This window comes from Sarcophilus harrisii, chromosome 2 (assembly GCF_902635505.1).
Source record: "Sarcophilus harrisii chromosome 2, mSarHar1.11, whole genome shotgun sequence".
Lineage (NCBI taxonomy): Eukaryota > Metazoa > Chordata > Mammalia > Dasyuromorphia > Dasyuridae > Sarcophilus > Sarcophilus harrisii.
Genome location: NC_045427.1, coordinates 240463047 through 240480851, shown reverse-complemented (window position 1 = coordinate 240480851; position 17805 = coordinate 240463047). Strand labels below are relative to the sequence as shown.

Here is a 17805-nt window from a genome sequence, read left to right as displayed (position 1 = left end):
GCAACAAGACCCACTTTGAAAATTGAATTCTGAAATGCATCTGTCATTTCTATTTTTATGAAAGAGTGGTCATTTGCAATTTTGAACTTTAAGGACTGAAATATTCATTATATTTAACTTCCATCAAGGGTGATCCTGAACGCAAAATTACTTAATCAACTCAGTTTAGCTTCTTGTGTAGACCTAATTCAGAAAAACTTTATCTTCATGAATTGTTATTGCAATTAATTTCTCCTTTTTTTTTTTCAGCAAGACTAGTTACAGTAATTAGATATTTTATAAAAATGAGTTATATTCATCCTGGCTAGCTTCACTTTTACATTTGATTAATCATATTACCATGGAGGTCTGGGGTTTGTCTCTAAGGAAAGTTTAATGACCTCATTTTAATTCTCCTCTTAACCACAGAGCAGGTATAAATGAACAGAAATAAAATTATCTTCCCACCCCCTTTGGTCTTAAGATTATGTTTGATGGATTTTCTCTGTGACTGACCCATTTACAAGGGTACTGTCTATCTGGGTCTAATTAGCTTCAGGGATGAGGACACAGACCTTGATGCTATACTCAGCATGATATCAAGAGATCAGAGTGGTTGGGCATAAATGCCAGTGGCTTTTTTGTATCTTTTTCATTATCATTTAAGTGGAATAAGAAAACACCCCTCCAACATACTACCGCACTTAGTCATTGATTAAAGAATTTTATTGGTAAGGAAAATCTCTTTCTTTATGTTCTAAGTGAGCATGAGAACTTTAAGTATCCATCACTTTAATTAGCTCAGGTTTGGGAACTGGGTATTCCAAGAACCCATTGTCTAACAGATATTACTGTGTCTATCCTTCCTAATATGGAATCAGAAAGTGGGAAAGTTCATTCCATTTTAACACAAAAGGGATGGCTTCAATATTTTTTTGGCTTTGCCCAGGTTTATTTTGGAAATTATTTTGATGTCCTGGGTTTCTGGTTTTGCTTCAGGTCAGCAGATGTAGAAAATAGGTGTTTGATTCCAGCTCAAGCTAGTGTGGTAGATTTTTTTAAAAAAAGACATTTTAATAGTTTACCACCAAGATTTTTTTTTTGATCTGGATCTAGTTTAGCGTTTTCTCTTATTATTTATAGGTTGGTTTGTTTCAAGTCTCTTTGAAAAGAGGTACAGGGGACAGGTTTAAACAGATTAGGGTGCTGTTTGATCAATACTGAATACCTATTATGTTGGAGGAAGATAATGGACTTCTCTGGGACTTTAAGTAAACCACTTAAATTCTTTGAACCTCAAGTTTCCTTTAGAATAAAGGGGTTGGACAAGATCACCTCTAAAATTTTTTGTAGACACAAATGTAAGATCTTGTGAAACTCTTTTTTTCATCTGAGCAGAGATCTCCAGATCCACAGCTTATTTTAAAAGCAGGTTGTGATAAGAATGATGTTGAAAAAAGCATTTATAAAGGATGTTGTTAAGTGGGAAAAAATAAATATTTAGTTTAGGATTAAGAAATAAATTGCTAGAGACTCTGGTAGAGTGCAAAGAGGAAGGACAAAAATCCTGGAGGGCCTGTATTTTAATCTTGCCTCTGCCATTGACTCAGTGGATGACCTTGAACATTTAACATTTCTAAGTCTTAATATTCTTAGTTTAAAGAGTTGGAGTGGATTACATAAAAGGCCTCCTCTGGTTCCAACCCTATGGCCCTTCCAACACTGATATTCCATGTTCTAAAGACTTTTCCATCTCTAACAATCTATGACCCTATGAACTTGGCAAATGGGCAGAGGCTTAGTGTGATGAGGGAGGAAGGCAGTTACAGCAATGTCAAACCAGAGTGAACAAAAGCTGTCTGGCCAGGCTTCTCTAGGCCACCTGGGGCTTCTCTCCTTCATCCAGTTGCTGTAACCCTGGCTGATTTTTTAGGAAAACTTGCTCTAATTAATTATTTATGACAGAGGTTTTCATGGAGACCTGGAATATAATTAAGGGCAGTGAGTCCATTTCAATTTCTAAAAGCCAAATTCTTATTCAGTGAAACTCAGACTGATTTGCAATTTCTCAGTTCTAGTGTTTGTGAACTTAATTGAAATGCACAGGAAATTAGGGATTTGCCCAGTGCTCAGCCCCAGTGACTAGAATGGGGTCATTTTCATTTTGGCAGAGGGAGAGGGCAGCTTGTGAGCTCAGATGCTACAATCAACTGTGGCCTGATAGCAGGGGTAACCAACAGAAACCATCACCATTTCAAGTCCAGTTCTTTTTCAATGACATGTGAAGTTGTAGAGCTCTGTAAAGTCCCTTTCTTTAAAACGGGCCTGGTAAGTGATGGGAACAAGGCAGGATGCTGCTTTATTGTAGCCAAGACTGCATCTTGAACTGAGCCTTGACCTGCCCTGACCACTTTCCCTTGGGAATGACCTGAAGACTGATTCTTCATTTTAGCTCCTTTTGACAGCTGCTTCCAAGTATGGCTACAATAACTTGGGTGTCAGATACTAGTGTGTCTCAGAGGCTAATCTGCTCTCAAATTGGATTTCCTTTCCTTCCTCTGAAATATCCATTTTTAAAAAAAACCTCTGAGTCCTGGAGGTAAATGTGTGATATGTGGATGAAGTATGGTCTGTAGAAGTAAAATGCAGGTGTTGGTTGTTAAGTCATGTCCAACTCTGCATGACCTCATTTGAGAATTTCTCGGCAAAGATATTGGAGTGGTTTGTAATTTCCTTCTCCAGCTCATTTTACAGATGAGTAAACTGAGGCAATAGGGGTTAAGTGACATGCTTAGGCTTACACAGCACATAGGTCTGAGTCTATATTTGATCTCATGAAGAGAGTCTTCCTGACTCTAGGCCCAGTATTCTATCTACTGCACCACCAGATGCCCCCAAAGGGACGTTAGGTAAAATGATGTTGAAGGGACCAGTTATTTCCATAGCAACAATGTTATAAAAGGGTAATGCATTTTTAGGTAGATAAAATTTCGAATATAAATGCTTATACAGAGATCTAAGCTTACAATAGGGAATTGTGGGCAGTAAAAGAGACTGCTAATGTATACCATATATTACAGGCTGCTTTAAAAGGAAATTATGCTATGGAAACCTGAAACCCCAAGTCACTAGAGAGATTCCATTCCACTCTTTTCAGAAAGCATTTATTAAGCACCCTACTAGGTATAAAACTCTGTACCAGGTATTGAGGATACAAGGAAAAGAAATGAATATAGCGCTTATCTTCTATCAGTTTATACTCTATTGGAGGAATATAGTATGTGCACAAATAAGTATGATACAAGGTAGATGGTGCTTTATATGCTTTATAAGAACTATGAGGAGAGAAACATTAGTTTCAGGTTGGGGATCAGGGAAGATTTGGATGTGGAGTCAGGAACACCAGTTAAGAAGCTTTTACAATAGTCCAGGTTAAAAAAAAATAAAAAAAAAATAAAGGAATGACTCGGGGTGTTATATAAGTAGGTGTAAAAGATATTGCCAAGTAAAAATCAGCTTCTTTGATAGAAAGTTGAGTCAAGAATAAGTGTTAATTCCAGGATTATAAACTTTTACAATGTGTTAGGATCAATTCAAATACAGTATGGAGATGAAAGGAAACAAAGGAAAGTTTTTAAGGAAAATGAAAAGTTCAATTTTGGATATGCTGAATTTGAGTTTCAAATAGGTTACCCCAGGGGAAATGCCTAGTAGACACATGGAGGGAAAGGCCTAATGGTTAGGAATAATATTTGGCATTTATATATATAAAAGGTGATATCTGAAGTCATGAGACTAAGTGAAAAATGCCAAGAGGAGAGTAAAGAGGGAAGTGGACCCAGGACAGAGTTCTTGGGTATCACTAATCCTTAAAGAATTGGAGCAGATAATGGCTCAGTGAAAGATACTAAGGAGACAAGTATGAGGAAAACCAAGAGACATCAATGTCATGGAAACCTAAGGAGGAGAGCATAATAAGAGAAAATGAGTGTCAAATGCAGAAAAATAAAAAAAAGATGAAGATTAACATAAAAAAATCTATTGGATTTGTCAGCCATGAGGTCACTGACATCTTTAGGGGAAACAGTTGTTTTTTTGTTTTGTTTTGTTTTATTTTATTTTTTGTTTGCTGAGGCAATTGGGGTTAAGTGACTTGCCCAGGGTCACATAACTAGGAAGCATTAAGTGTCTGAGGTCACATTTGAACTCAGGTCCTACTGACTTCAGGGCTAGTGTGGGGAAATAGGTTATTAGAGAGAAGGGAATGAAAGGCAGATCACTGAGGAACCCAGACGATCTGGAACTTTTATTTGTTTGTTAGTGAATGAAGAAATGGATAGTAAATACTAGGAGGTAGCAATGTAAGAACCTGAAAGTAGTGAGGCTTCCCTGAGTACAGGAGCTAGAGAATTCAGTAACATTCTGGAAGAAGGACTGGAAATCAAAGGAGCTTTTGCCTCTCCAAGAATCTCCCAGCCTTTAGTTGAAAAGCAAGTTAAAAATGAGGACTCTCAGATGAGTTGGACATTTTCTCAGTTACATGCATGTTATTATGTCCCCATTAAGAAAAAGTATAATTTATATTCTCACAAAAGTGGTTCTGAAACTTTTTGATTTTAATATCCCTCTATACTTTTAAAAATTATTGAAGCTTTTCTTCCAAAAAGTTTTTATTTATGTGGGAAATATCTGTTGATATTTGCTATATTAGAAATTAAAACATTTTAGTATTATTATGGAAATAGTTTTGACCTTGCAGGCTCTCTGAAAAAAGATTTTGGGGGTGCCCAGAATTCCATAGACCTCACTTTTGGAACTATTAGTTCAGAGAAATAGAGCAATGGATAAAGGCTGGTACAAAGTATAGCACATAGAAGGATGAAAGGAAATTATTTGTGCCAGAGCAAAATTTCTTAATTGTGGATTGTGACCCCATGTAACTAAATGTGGAAATCATGAAATTGTAAATTATTATCAATAAATGTTTCATTTTTATACTTGTTTTATATATCAGGTTGGGTAATGTCAGTGCTAGCTTTCTAGAGGTCCTCCAAAAGGCTTGGTCTCAGCAGGATAGACACCACGAGAATGGATAAGAATAAGAGTCCAAAGTCTTTATTGTCTCTTTCACAGTCTGTCATAATCTGACACAGTCTCCTCCAACAGTCTGCCAATCTGACTTCTGTCTGATTTCCTGTCCCCAGTTCTCATATACCCTATTACCATTACATTATTACAGCATACTGAATATGTGTGAAGTAGAGAACTATTACATCACCATGTTAAGTTCGAAGTACATGTAAACTAGATAACTGCTGTCTCATTGTTTCCTCTGAGTTTGTTTCAAGTATACTTCTTTCAAATATACTTTTCAAGAGTTCTGGCTCTCTACAAGGTTTCATAAAAATTTCTCAGGTAGATGAGTGGGAAAAGTTTAAGAAATCCTGAGCTAGAGGATGAGGTTTGAGTTAAACCTTAGTTTTCTTTTTCTTTTCTTTTTGCCTTAATGTTCAAGAAATAGCTAGATGGATCAATGATCTTAATTCCCTTATGCTGTGAATAAAAGCACCTCTATAATTCATTCATTCAAAAAGCATTTTATTAAATTCCTTCTTTATGACAGACACTGGGCTAGGCTCTGGAGATTCAAAGATGAATAAAGAAAAGTCTCTGACTTCCAGGAACTTATATTCTGTTGAGACAGAGGAAGAGGGGTGGTAGAAGAACAAAATGTACACAAAAAAGTAATGTAAAATACATATAAAGCATATATACAATAATTTCTGGGGGAAGTGAGGTCAACAGCAACTGGGAGTATTAAGATCAGCTATAGAAGATGGGACCTGAGCTGATCCTGGAAAGAAGTCAGGTATTTCAAGTAAGGGGGATTATCTATGCTAAAATCTGGGGAAAGGAGATGGAATGTAATTCACAAGGAAGAAAGAATTAAGTCAGTTGGGTAGAACATAAGAGTTTGTGAGGAAAATAATATGAAATAAATAAATCTAGGAGGGCAGATGGTTTGATTGTATTTTAATCTAAAGGAAAGAGGGAGCCATTGTATAGGACTTTGGTTTTAGGAGTTACTTTGGCATCAGGAAAGGGCAAAGATACTAGATACAAGGAGGCAGATTAGGAGTCTACTGCAATAGCACAGGTGAGAGGTGATGAGGATTATGGTACTAGGGTGGCATCTGTGTGGGTGGAAGAAACAGTAAAGATAAAAGTTGTACTAGGAAAGTAGAATCAAAAAAGATTGACAGCTGATCAGATGTGAGGGATAGAAAAGAAGGAAGAGTTAGAATGATTTCAAGATCTGGGTGATTAAAAGAGAAGAAAAGATGAAATTAGGAAGGGGGCAAAAAGGCAGCTGGATATGTGGGACTAATGTTAGAAGAGAGATGAGGATGTAAAATATAGATCTGCATAAAATTGATGGTTTGAATGCTTTATAACTGATACTATTCAAAAAGAGTAAAAAAAAGAAACTGGGGATTTGGATGATCTGGCAATGAATAGACTGAGAAAGTCCAGGAAAGGTCAAGAAAACCCAAGGCAGAGCCATGCTTAGGAGGAAGGGCTAGTCAACAGTGTCAAATGTAGCAGAGTTCATGGAGGATGAAGATTAAGAAGGGCCACTGGATATGGCAAGCAAGACATCATTGATAACTTTGAAGATAGTAAGCTAAGCTTATTGATGAAGTCAGAAACCAGAATGCTGAGTAGAGAAGTGGAGACACAGTGTAGATATATATATATATTTTTCCAATAGTTTGGTTGAGAAAATCTGGAAAGATGTAGAATAATAGGACAGGAAGATGACATAGTGGAAAAGAGTGCTAGACCTGGAGAGAATTAGGAAGAACTGAGTTCAAATTCTGACTCAGATTCTTACAAATTGTATGACCCAGAACAGGGTCCACCTCTTTTGGCTTCAGTTTTCTCATCGATAAAATGAGGGGGTTAAACTCTCTGGCTCCTAAGGATCCTTTTAGATGGAAGATGTTATTCCATCCCCCTCAAAAAGGGAAAACAACCAGGGGATTAGGAATTTGGAGACCTAGTTTTTAATCCTCCTTTCCAGCTGTGCAATTTTGGACAAATAAGTCTCCCCTGGAGCTCAGTTTCCTCATTTATAAAAATTAGTTGATACTTCTATTGTTCCCTAGTCCCGTTAGAACCCATTTGGAATACTGCAGTAAATTTAGGGAACTGCATTTTAGGAGAAGATGGGAACATCTCCAGGGGAAGTCAACTAGAATGGTGTGTGTCTTAGAAACCATACTATGTAAAGACTGCTTGAAGAAACTGAAAATGTTTCACTTGGAAAAGAGAAGATTTAGGTAAGACATAATTATTATTTATCAAGTATCTTCAAGACTATCTAATGAGACTTTTAATAATTCCACTCCTGGAGCTCTCTCCTCATCTTTGCCTCCTGGCTTCCTTCAAATCTCAGCGAAAACTCCAACCTCTCCAAGAAGCCTTCTTTCCAATCGCTTTTAAAGCTGAGTCTTCCCTCTAGGATTATCTTCAATTAATTTGATCATATCTAGTTTGTACATAGTTATTGGCATGTTATTTCCCCAATTGAATTGTGGGCTCCTTGAGGGCAGGAACTGTTTGCATTTCTCTCTGCCTCTGCTTCTGTCTCTCTCTGTCTCTTTCTCTCTGTGTATATCTGTCTGTCTGTCTGCAAATAATAAAATTGGCATTTATATAGTACTTTCTCGGTACCAGGATCTGTGCTAAACTCTTTACAAATGCCTTCCCATTTTTGCCTTCACAGCAAACCAAGGAGGTATTATTATGCCCATTTTATAGTTGAGGAAACTGAAACAAAAAAATAAATGACCTTCCCCAAATCACACAGCTAATAAGTATCTGAGGCTGGATGTCAAGTTAAGTCTTCTTGACTCCACATCCAGTGTTCTGTCTGTAATATTTCTGTCTGTTGCCTTGTGACTTTCTTCGTGTCTCTAGCATTTATAATAGTGCCTGGTACATAGTAAACATTAAATGCATGCTGGTTGACTTGACTTGTTCTGTTTGGCACAAATTGGAGCAAATAGAAGGAATAGGTAGAAACCGCAATGGGGCAGATTTCATTTTAATGCAAGGAGAAATTTCCTAGCACTAAGAATTGTCCTAACATAATATAGACTGCTTTTTAAAGTAGTAAGTTTTTGGGGCAGCTAGGTGCCACAGGGGATAGAACACCAGCCCTGAAGTCAGGAGGACCTGAGTTTAAATCTGATCTCAGACACTTAACACTTCCCAGATGTATGACCCTGGGTTAGTGACTTAACCCCTCTTGCCTCAGGGATGAAAAAAAAAAGTAGTGAGTTCTCTATGGCAAAGGCTGCTAGGTGGTACAGTGAATTGAACATTGAGCTTGGAATCAGGAAGACTCATCTTCCTGAGTTCAAATCTGACCTCAGCTGTGTGGGCAAGTTCATTGCCTCAGTTCTGTATTTGTAAAATTACCTGGAGAAAGAAATGGCTAACTACTCCAGTATGTTTGCCAAGAAAACCACAATGATGTTCACAGAGAGTAGGACATGACTGAAATGACTCCGGAATATCTCCATTGCTGGAAATCTTCAAGCAGATGCTGGATGTTAACATGCTAGAGATAAGTAGAGGATATTGCTGTTCATGTACAAGCTGGACTAGAGGCTCTCCAAGATCACTAAGTTTGAGACTCTGTAACTTCATGATTAAATGACCTTAAGAATCATTTCCCATGATTCTGGCTCTCCAGAGTTAGATGACATGATCATTTGAAGTTTAGGGGAAGTTTTCTATAGCCTGTACTAGCTAGGACTTGGGAGATCTCAGCCTTCTCCAACATGTTTTCAATAGAGTGGCTACTGAGCTACCCACAGCCAAGTTAAAATAACTTTTAATTAACATTTAAGAATAGGAATCTGATCATGCAAATTCTTCTGCACTTTTTTTTTTTTATAGCTGTGGCTGATTGTTCTTGATTAAACATGATAAAAATAGACTCAATATGTGTGCATGTTGACGTGGCTCTCCTTGTGCTTCCTGTACTGCTCTCTCCCTCCTTCAGACCCTCGTTGTCATCCTCCCCAACTGCACATTGTTTAGGAGCAGTCAAATACCTGTGTGAGATGTCTCTGGGGAAAAAGGTAGCAACATGAGCTGGCCTACAGTTATTTACAGTGCCTCCTGTAATTACAAGATGCTGGCATGTGACCTAATCATGGGGAAAATTAATACTTGAGTTAAATCAAATAATCTCCCTGCCTAGAATGAAATTCCTATCCATCTCATATCCCTCCACTCCTATTTGCCTTTCATGTCTGATTGTAATAAGACCGCTCTTATAAATCCTCTCTTGGCCTATATCAATGTGTGATGCTCTATTAAAGCTAGACCCGGGAAGTGCATTACATATTATCCTCTTACGCTTCAAAAGATGGCACTGCTTTTTCTCTGGGTGTCTTATTTTATGCATATAAGATGGGGAGCTGGACTAAGGCTAACTGGGACAGGTGAGGGAGAAATTTTCATTCCCTTTACATGTAGGAAAAGCTGTGCTGGCTAGCATTTTACTAGGCAAAAAATTTTTAAAACTTGAATTCTAATTATTTCTTATAATTTCTATGTAGTAGCTTTGGGTTGAGGCAGGAATTAAGTGAAACAAAATTATACAACAAAAAAGGGTTGCTAATAATGGTTATTTACCATTATTCCTGATTTTCCTGCCTCACAGGGCTTTTGTAAACCAAATTATTTATTTTCTCTTTTCACTTATTTATAGGTCTTCAGAAGGTATGGTGCCAAGGATATTGTTTCTTTTTCTTCCACTATAACCAATTAAAAAAAAACTACATCTATAGCTATCTCTATATCTATATCTGTATATGCACATATACACATGTATACATATACATATGTATACATGGTTGGATACACGATACACATATATGTATACACAGATTAATGTACATATACATATGTATGTGTGTATACATATTCAAGTATCTTAATTAAGTGATGGTGACAGGGGTGAAACTGTGTCCCCTTTAATCTGTAAAATAATCACTCTGGAAGCTATGTCCCCTTTGATCTGTAAAGAAGGGAGACTTGGAGTCTCAGGCCCTTCTGGGAAGCATATCTCCCCAGAAAAGTTAAGTGGTATCATTCAATTGGAGATCTTGGGCAAATCACCCCCCCCTTTGATCTTTTGGGGGTGCCGACCCTTTTCAGGAAATTCCAAATTTAGGAAGTCTTCAAAGTGATTTTCATTCAATTGGGAGGTCTGGGTCTGATAGTGAGTAGTTTGAAACTCCAAGTATCTAGATCTAAGAGCATTGCTTTCTTTTCAACTTGAAACCTGAGCCTTAGACTTCTATAAAGGATAATCCTAAACTCTATATTTTTGCAAAATGTCTGAAGCAGGATTATGCCTTGTCAAGGAACCTTTCTCTTTGGCATAGCTGCCTGCCAGGATTCCTACCTGCTGTGAAGAGACCCTCTTCTCAGTGAAAACCCTTTTTTATTTCTCTGCCAGGACCTAGTCACTCAGAAGTCTGTCTTTCCAGCAAAGCTGGCTTCTGCAGTGCCAACAACAAATTTCCCTTTTGCCAGTCAAACTTTTCGGGTTCGTGAATTCTTTCAAGTTGAACCTGCACCGACCAGAAGAGGATTCTCACACCTCAACTTTCTGCACTGCCACTAGCTGATTCATTGGTAGCATAGATTTTAGATCTGGGAAGCATTTAAGGAAGCATCTAATTCAATACCCGCATTCTACCAATTAGGGAACTAAAACAAGAGAATTTCTTCAGTCTCTTCTCTTTGCTTCCAGACTCTTTTTTTCTCCAATCCAGTTTTCATATAGTTGCCAAAGTGATACTACTAAAAGGCAGGTCTGATTAGACCATCATCCCCTTCAATCTTCAATGGTTCCCTATTTCTTTCAGGATAAAATACAAAAATCTTTAGCTTGGCATTTAAAACCCTCCTGACAATTTACACACGTTTCTAGTCTTATTTCATATCACCTCACTTTATATACTTTCCATTCCAGCCAAACCAATCAATTAATTATTCCTCATACAACTCGTATCCTTTACTAGGATAGCAAGGAAGCCAGTCTCACACACTCTCCTCAACAACTATCCTATCCTAAGGCTGCTCCTTATTCTGGGACAACCCAGAATGGCTCACTTCCTGAATCAATAGAGGAAGCAGTGAGGTCTGAGTTTTCCCACAAGCAATAGTCGGGTAAGTCTGACATGTTTGATTTCTATTTCACTTGTACATTATGCCCAGAATTGAGCCTTATTCATCTTTGCTTCTTAGAATCTCTAGCTTGTTTCATTTTTTAAAATAAAAAATTACATATGCATACATATAATATTAATCTCCCATTATTTCATTAGCCTATTACAAAAAAATTTTTAAAAAAGGGGAAATGCAGTTCTCTAAAACTAATCAACAGACAGAGCAGATAATAATATTCCATATCCATTTAGCTTTCTTCAAAGCACAGCTCAGATGCCATCTCTTATTTTTCTGGATTCCTTGATTCCTTCCTCTCCACCTTGTTAGCATTCTCTCTTAAAATGCTCATCACTCAATATCTACTTTGTATTTACTTATGCATGTATTAATGAGGGTTCAATAGAATGTGAACTCCTTCAGGTCAGGGACTTTTCATCTCAACACCAAGTACAGTGCCTACCACATAGTAGGGGTTCAATATGTTTTTGTGGAATTAAATTGAGTCACACAGATAATAAATTGAATCACATAAAATCTTAGTTCTATGACTCCAAGTCATCCTAATATTTTCAAAGGGAAGTTAATAGTATTCAGTGTTGCCCATTTAATAGAGTGAAATGTGTATTCAGGACACTTGTATCTTCCCTGTCCTCCCACATTAAATAAGACAGACAGCAGTCTATCAGGTGCTTATTCTTCAAAAGCAAACACTGATTTGTCTGTTCTCCAAAATGTGATTCATTTATCCCTCCTATCTTTTCCTTCATTATATCTCTGTCCACCCAGCACCCTAGAAGAATAATAACAACAAAGTAATTAGAAGTGAATACTGCAAAATCCTGTCATCCCATAGAAGAAATATGAATTTTCCACTTTTTTCCACTAGTGGCTCTGCTCAGTTTCAAATCAAAGAAATGTCACCCTCACCTTAGATAAGCTGATCACCTGAAATCTCATCAAATTGATTGACTTAGTTTTTGATATTCAAAGTTTGTCCCATCTGATTGAAGGGCTGGAGGATGGAGCAATAAAGCCTTCAAGAGAAGACTTTGAGCAGCCCTGCCTCACTTAAATCCAAATTACTTGCAGGTCAGGACAGTACCTTTCTCTATGTCATGGTCCTCTTCAGAGTGAAGGAAGAACAACAGATCTTTCCAGATAACTCCATTTTCCATGAGGAGTTCTGCTTGGTTTTAACATCGCCTCAGAAGCCCCCACCTTTTCAGCTTCTTTTTTATTGTATCCCCCCTTTAGATTGTAAACTCCTAGAGGGCAATGATTGTCCTTTTTAAAAATATCTTCAGCAGTTAGCACAGTGCCTGGCACATAGTAGGCACTTAATAAATGTTTACTGAATTGAATTAAATTGGAAAAGAGCCTTCCAAAACACTATAAATATCAGACTTTTTGGAACAGATTTATTAATCTGTTGTACTTTCCTCTTCCCTTTTTATACTTTGATTATAAAGGTTAGTTTTCTGGGAGAGGGAGGGGGTGGTAATACATTGGGAAATAATAGATGTTATAAAAACAAACTACAACAATAAAATTTTATTGTAAAAAAGGAGATGATTTTGGAGTCAGAGGCAGAGGAGCCACTATCTTGCCTTGTAGATTTCTTTCTCAGATTTATTATTTCTCAGTATCTCTTTCTGATTTTATCCTCTTTAATTTCTTCTTTAGTCCTCCTCCCCAAGTCTTTCCTTGCCAAAATCAAACTGACGAAAACAAACCTGGTAAAGCCTGGGCTTGGGCACTAAAGTAACTGAGAAGTTACTGTTGCCCTAGAGACAGGCCTGTCATCTCAGAAGGAGAAGCAAATTCATTTCTTTCTTACCAACGACAATCTCCTATCCTCACAGGTCTGCTATAATCTTTCTTTCTTACTTCCTGCTAGGCTAGAACATTCTCCTTGGGGGTGAGCAGCCTGACAGTGGAATCAAGAAAAGTCAGCAAGGACCAAGAGTTGAGGATGGGAAGGGAGAGGGACTATCTGCAGGGAGCCCAAAGAACTCTCCCTTTGAATGACAAGGAATTAAGAACCCCTGAAGGGGATGAGCTGGTGTGCTTCACCAGGGAAGAAAATCCTCATTTTCTCTCCTGCTGTCCTGGCAACTTTCCAAGTGTAGCCCCCCTTTTTTATAATGAGCTGAATGGCTGTTTTGCTTTTGTATCCGAAATGTGGATTTCTGAATGCGGATGGCATTTGTTCTTGAATCATCATATTTTAACCTTAAAAACGCAATGAGTTTCAGTGCAGTGCCAGTTTGTTTTTTATTTTTTTTTTCTGGGCCATTTCCCAGGGCATAAAAATGCATTTCAGGCCCCAAAGAGGCCAAGAAGTAGAAAGTGTAGAAATCTTGTTCAGCTCTGTCTCATTATTTAAAGTGAATTAACAAGCGGAAACTTTTTACCTGTGCCAGTCATGGGGAAAAGACCCAGATGGGATTTCTGTACCTGCCTGAGATGAGATTCTGTTGCCCCCTGGAATAAATTAGAGGGGTCACTTTCCAGAAGGCCCCAGGATAATGGCCCAGTAAATCCCCCACCATTTAAGTTATGCCCTCAGGGATTTCAGCTTTAAGAAGTCAATCCTGCTTTCCTTTTCCTGCTTTTTCCTCATTAGAGGAAAAGCAAATAAAAAACAAGTCTTCAAGTAGGGGGAGATCAACATTTTCCAAACCATTTAACTTGATTCCCTGGCTGATTCCATTTTCATGGGTCTGATGCAAACTCAGACTGAGCTTCTCAGAGCTAGCTTTATGTAAAAGATTAGTTTCTCATCCGCCTCTTCTCCTCCCACTCTTGAAAGCTTTAGGTGCTGGGGCCAGGACGGACAATCCCTCAGGCTGCCACTGTTTGGGGGGATCTGAATTAGGCCCACTCCAGAGGAATTTCAGGGCTCCACTACTGGATGATTCACCATTTTCCCACTAGATGGCATTCCTTTTTCACTCAAATGCTTAACAGAAGACAGTGGTTGTCACAAGGCATCCAGTGACAGGTTCACACCTGAGACTTCAATAGTACACTTGCCCACCACGCTAAGGTATATACAGTTTTTGTGCTCTGGGTAGGATATATCTTCCACACATCACATGTAGAATTTAATATTTTTATTTGAGGAAAGTTCTTCCACAAGAAGTTCTGGAACTTCTCCAAGAAATGGAGATTAAAGTTGCAAGGAAATGTGGAATAATTAAAAAAAAAAAGAAAGAAAAGAAAGAAAGAAAACACCTAGACTTGGATTCAGAAACTCTACTCTTATGTTTACTAATTATTGAGCCAATAAAGACCATTAAGCATCTATTATGTGCTAGGCACTGGGGATACAAAAAGAGGCAAAAGATAGTTCCTGTCCTCAAGGATCTCACGATTTTTTGGGTGAATGGGGGGATAGAAAGCAAACATACATATAAACTACATATAGAATAAGTAGGAAATAATTAACAGACAGAAGGCTGTTAGAATTAAGAGAGGCTGTGAAAGGCTTCTTGTAGAAAATCAGAATTTAGTTGGGACTTGAAGGAAGCCAGGAAACCAGGAGGAAGAGATGAGAAAGGAGAACATTGTATGATCATGAACAGCTCTCCTTGCTCTTTGAACCTCAGTCTTTTCCTCTAAAATGGGACTAATAATACTAATACTACCTGACTCACTGGGCTGTCAAGAGAAAAGCACTTTGTAAATTACTGAGATGTGAACTATCATTACTACTACCACCACCACTACTGCCACCATTACTACTGTTGTTTTTGCTCAGTTGTTTCAGCCATGTCTGACTCTTCTTAATCTCATTTGGAGTTTTCTTGGAAAAGATACTGGATCAGTTTGCCATTTCCTTCTCTGGCTCATTTTGCAGATGAGGAAACTGAGGCAAACAGGATTAAGTGACTTGCCCAAGGTCACATAACAAGTGAGTATTTCACTCAGGAGACTGAGTCTCAAAGAAGTTAAATTATAGATTTTGAGCTAGAAGGAAGTCATCTAGGCCAAGTATCTCATTTTATAGATAAGGAGAATGAAACCTAGAGAGATGATTCAGTTTATCCAAGGTCATAGGAGTAATAATTGACAAGAGTTTTGTTCGAAGCCAGGTCTTTTCATTCCAAAACCTGGGCTGTTTTCTTTTAACCCAAGATCACACAAGTCATAATGGACAGATACTAGATTCAAACCATTGTTTTCCTCCTCTTTTCTTTTTCTCTTCCTCTTCTTCTCCCCCTCCTCCTCCTTCTTTTGATCCTCCTGACATTACCTGCCATTTGACAAATTTACAGACTCAGTTTCCCCAACTACAAAATGGTGGTGTTGGACAAGGACTCCTTGTAGAATGCAAACTCCTTACAGGAAAGGGTTGCTTCATTTTTGTTTTTGTATCTCCAGTGTCTAGCATATAGTAAGCACTTAATTGCTTGTGAGTTGAGTGGTTGATTCTAGTTCTCTATCTCATCCAAAAGAGCTTTGTTCCCTTTAATCCAAAACTTTTAACTTACTCTCCATAGATATACCAATAGGACCATGGAATGTTGGCTCTTTGAGAGCCTTTAGGGAAGATTCCTACTTTTACAGAAGGCAAATTGAAACTGAGTAAGCTTGCATGATTTTTCTTATGGTCACATAGCTAGTAAATAGCATGTAGATATTCAGGTGTCTTTGTAGCCCACACAGAAATAATGAACACAGTGCTAGGCACATAGTAGGTACTTAATAAATCTATTGACTGACTATTTCCTCGTAATTTATGTTCTTTTGCTCCTTGATGATGATGGCCATTACCATGGCCATGGGGGTAAAGACTTGAGAAAGTTTGCTTTATATTCAAGATCATTCTATATTTTCTTTCTCCTCCATTCCTACCTTTCCTATTTTCCAGAATATATATTATTCTGGAAATATAATATATAATATTTATATCACTAAATATAATATAATATTTATATCAATAGTGGATTATACAGGTGTCTGATTATCATCTTCTATAAGAAGTTTGTTTTTGGGTAATCTGACTCTCCCAGGTCCCAAGCAATCGATCAGGGCAGGAGGCAGAGAAACAAGTGAAAATATGGTCTGCCTGATGAAGGGGTGGCAGATTCTGAAGGTTAAAGCAACCAGAGAGCAGGCATCAGTCTCCTGCAGTTTTTCTTGGCCAGCTAGCCAGCCAGAGGACAAATCCTGGAGAGGTAATTACCTTTCTATGAATATGTGGCTAAAATTCCATTGGTCAGAGTTCCCCCGTGTTTATCCTACCACTCACAGACTCACACAAACGCAGAACTATCACGCACAGTTGATAAACACTGTGTGAGATCCTCATTGCTCCGGCAAACCAAACATCACCACTCAAACTATTTGTGCTTCTGAAATAGTATCCAAGCCACTCTATCCCAGGAACAACTCCAGTCTCCAGCCATCCTTCATGTGTGACAAACGCCACTAGGTTGCTACCAATCCCAGCAAAGCGTCCGATCTGCCTTGCCCCAATCAGATCTTCGCCTCCTCAACCCCGGCTCCTACTCCCCTCCACGCTGCAGAGGTACTGGTGGCCCTAGAGTTTTGCTGCTTCATGAATCATTCTCCTTTCTTGCTCCAAGTCTTTGTTATACTGTTATCTATCAAGTCCCTTCTATCTGCCAAACAGGGAAACAGAGACAAGCCATATCCAACGTCCATGAATAACAAACACAGAGCTCATCCATGCATCACTGCGCTGATGGATTGGTACTTACAGTGCTCGTGGTGAATTCGGGCGGGTTGTCATTCACATCTGTCACTGTAATGATGGCTGTCGCCGTGTTGGAGAGGCCGTAGTTAAGATTTCCTTCCATATCTGTGGCTTGAACGATGACTGTGTATTGCTGAACTTTCTAGAAAGAAAAGGAGGGGGTGTGAAAATCCAGTCAGTCCAGTTCATTTTGTTTTCTAGTGTTGAGCTTTCACAAAGAAAAATAATTCCATGGAATGGGGCTCAGGAAAGACATTTCTTGTTCATGTAGTTTGACCTAAAAGTCTAGAGGTTCTCAATAAGCTTCTCCCTGTTTATGTTTCCTTTCTGAAGGACAATCTCATTCATTTAGGGATGGGAAGAGAAGGATTATGCATTTATATAGTACCTACTATGTGCTAGGCACTGTGCTAAGCTCTTTACAAATATTATCTTATTTGATTAACTGTAGTGAGTAAGGTCAAGATAGGGGAAGCATGGTATGGTATGCTGGGTAAGAAGTGTATGCTTAGATATATCACAGACCACAGCTAGAATACCAAAAGAAGTCTGGAAACTGAGTGGTGAACACTGTAGAACTCAGATTTTGTATTCTCTTTGAAAAAACCTCAACAGCTTAGCTGATTTTTTTTTGAGGAAATCAGCAAAGTTAGGTAGGAAATCTATAGTTATTGTCTTGGGAATTCTCTGAAAGAAATGTCCTTTTTGGTTTTTAAGCCTGTCCAAATTCAGTTCAGGTCAGAAATGTAAAAGAAAATAGAACCCTAAAACAAAAAAAGCCTAAACCTTACAATCCCCTACCAACTTCCAAATATCAACCTGCCCCCTTTTCTTGCAGGTGC

At 38.2% G+C, this 17805-nt stretch overlaps 1 protein-coding gene across 1 annotated transcript in view; it reads right to left on the bottom strand.

The window, feature by feature from the left end:
* The window catches only part of CDH4 (cadherin 4), a 1212105-nt gene that overhangs the window by 77431 nt on the left and 1116869 nt on the right, over positions 1–17805 (bottom strand). Inside the window, exon 8 of the mRNA XM_031949243.1 lies at positions 16968–17105. Within this exon, the coding sequence (XP_031805103.1) occupies positions 16968–17105 (138 nt within the window). The remainder of the gene's footprint in view (positions 1–16967; positions 17106–17805) is intronic.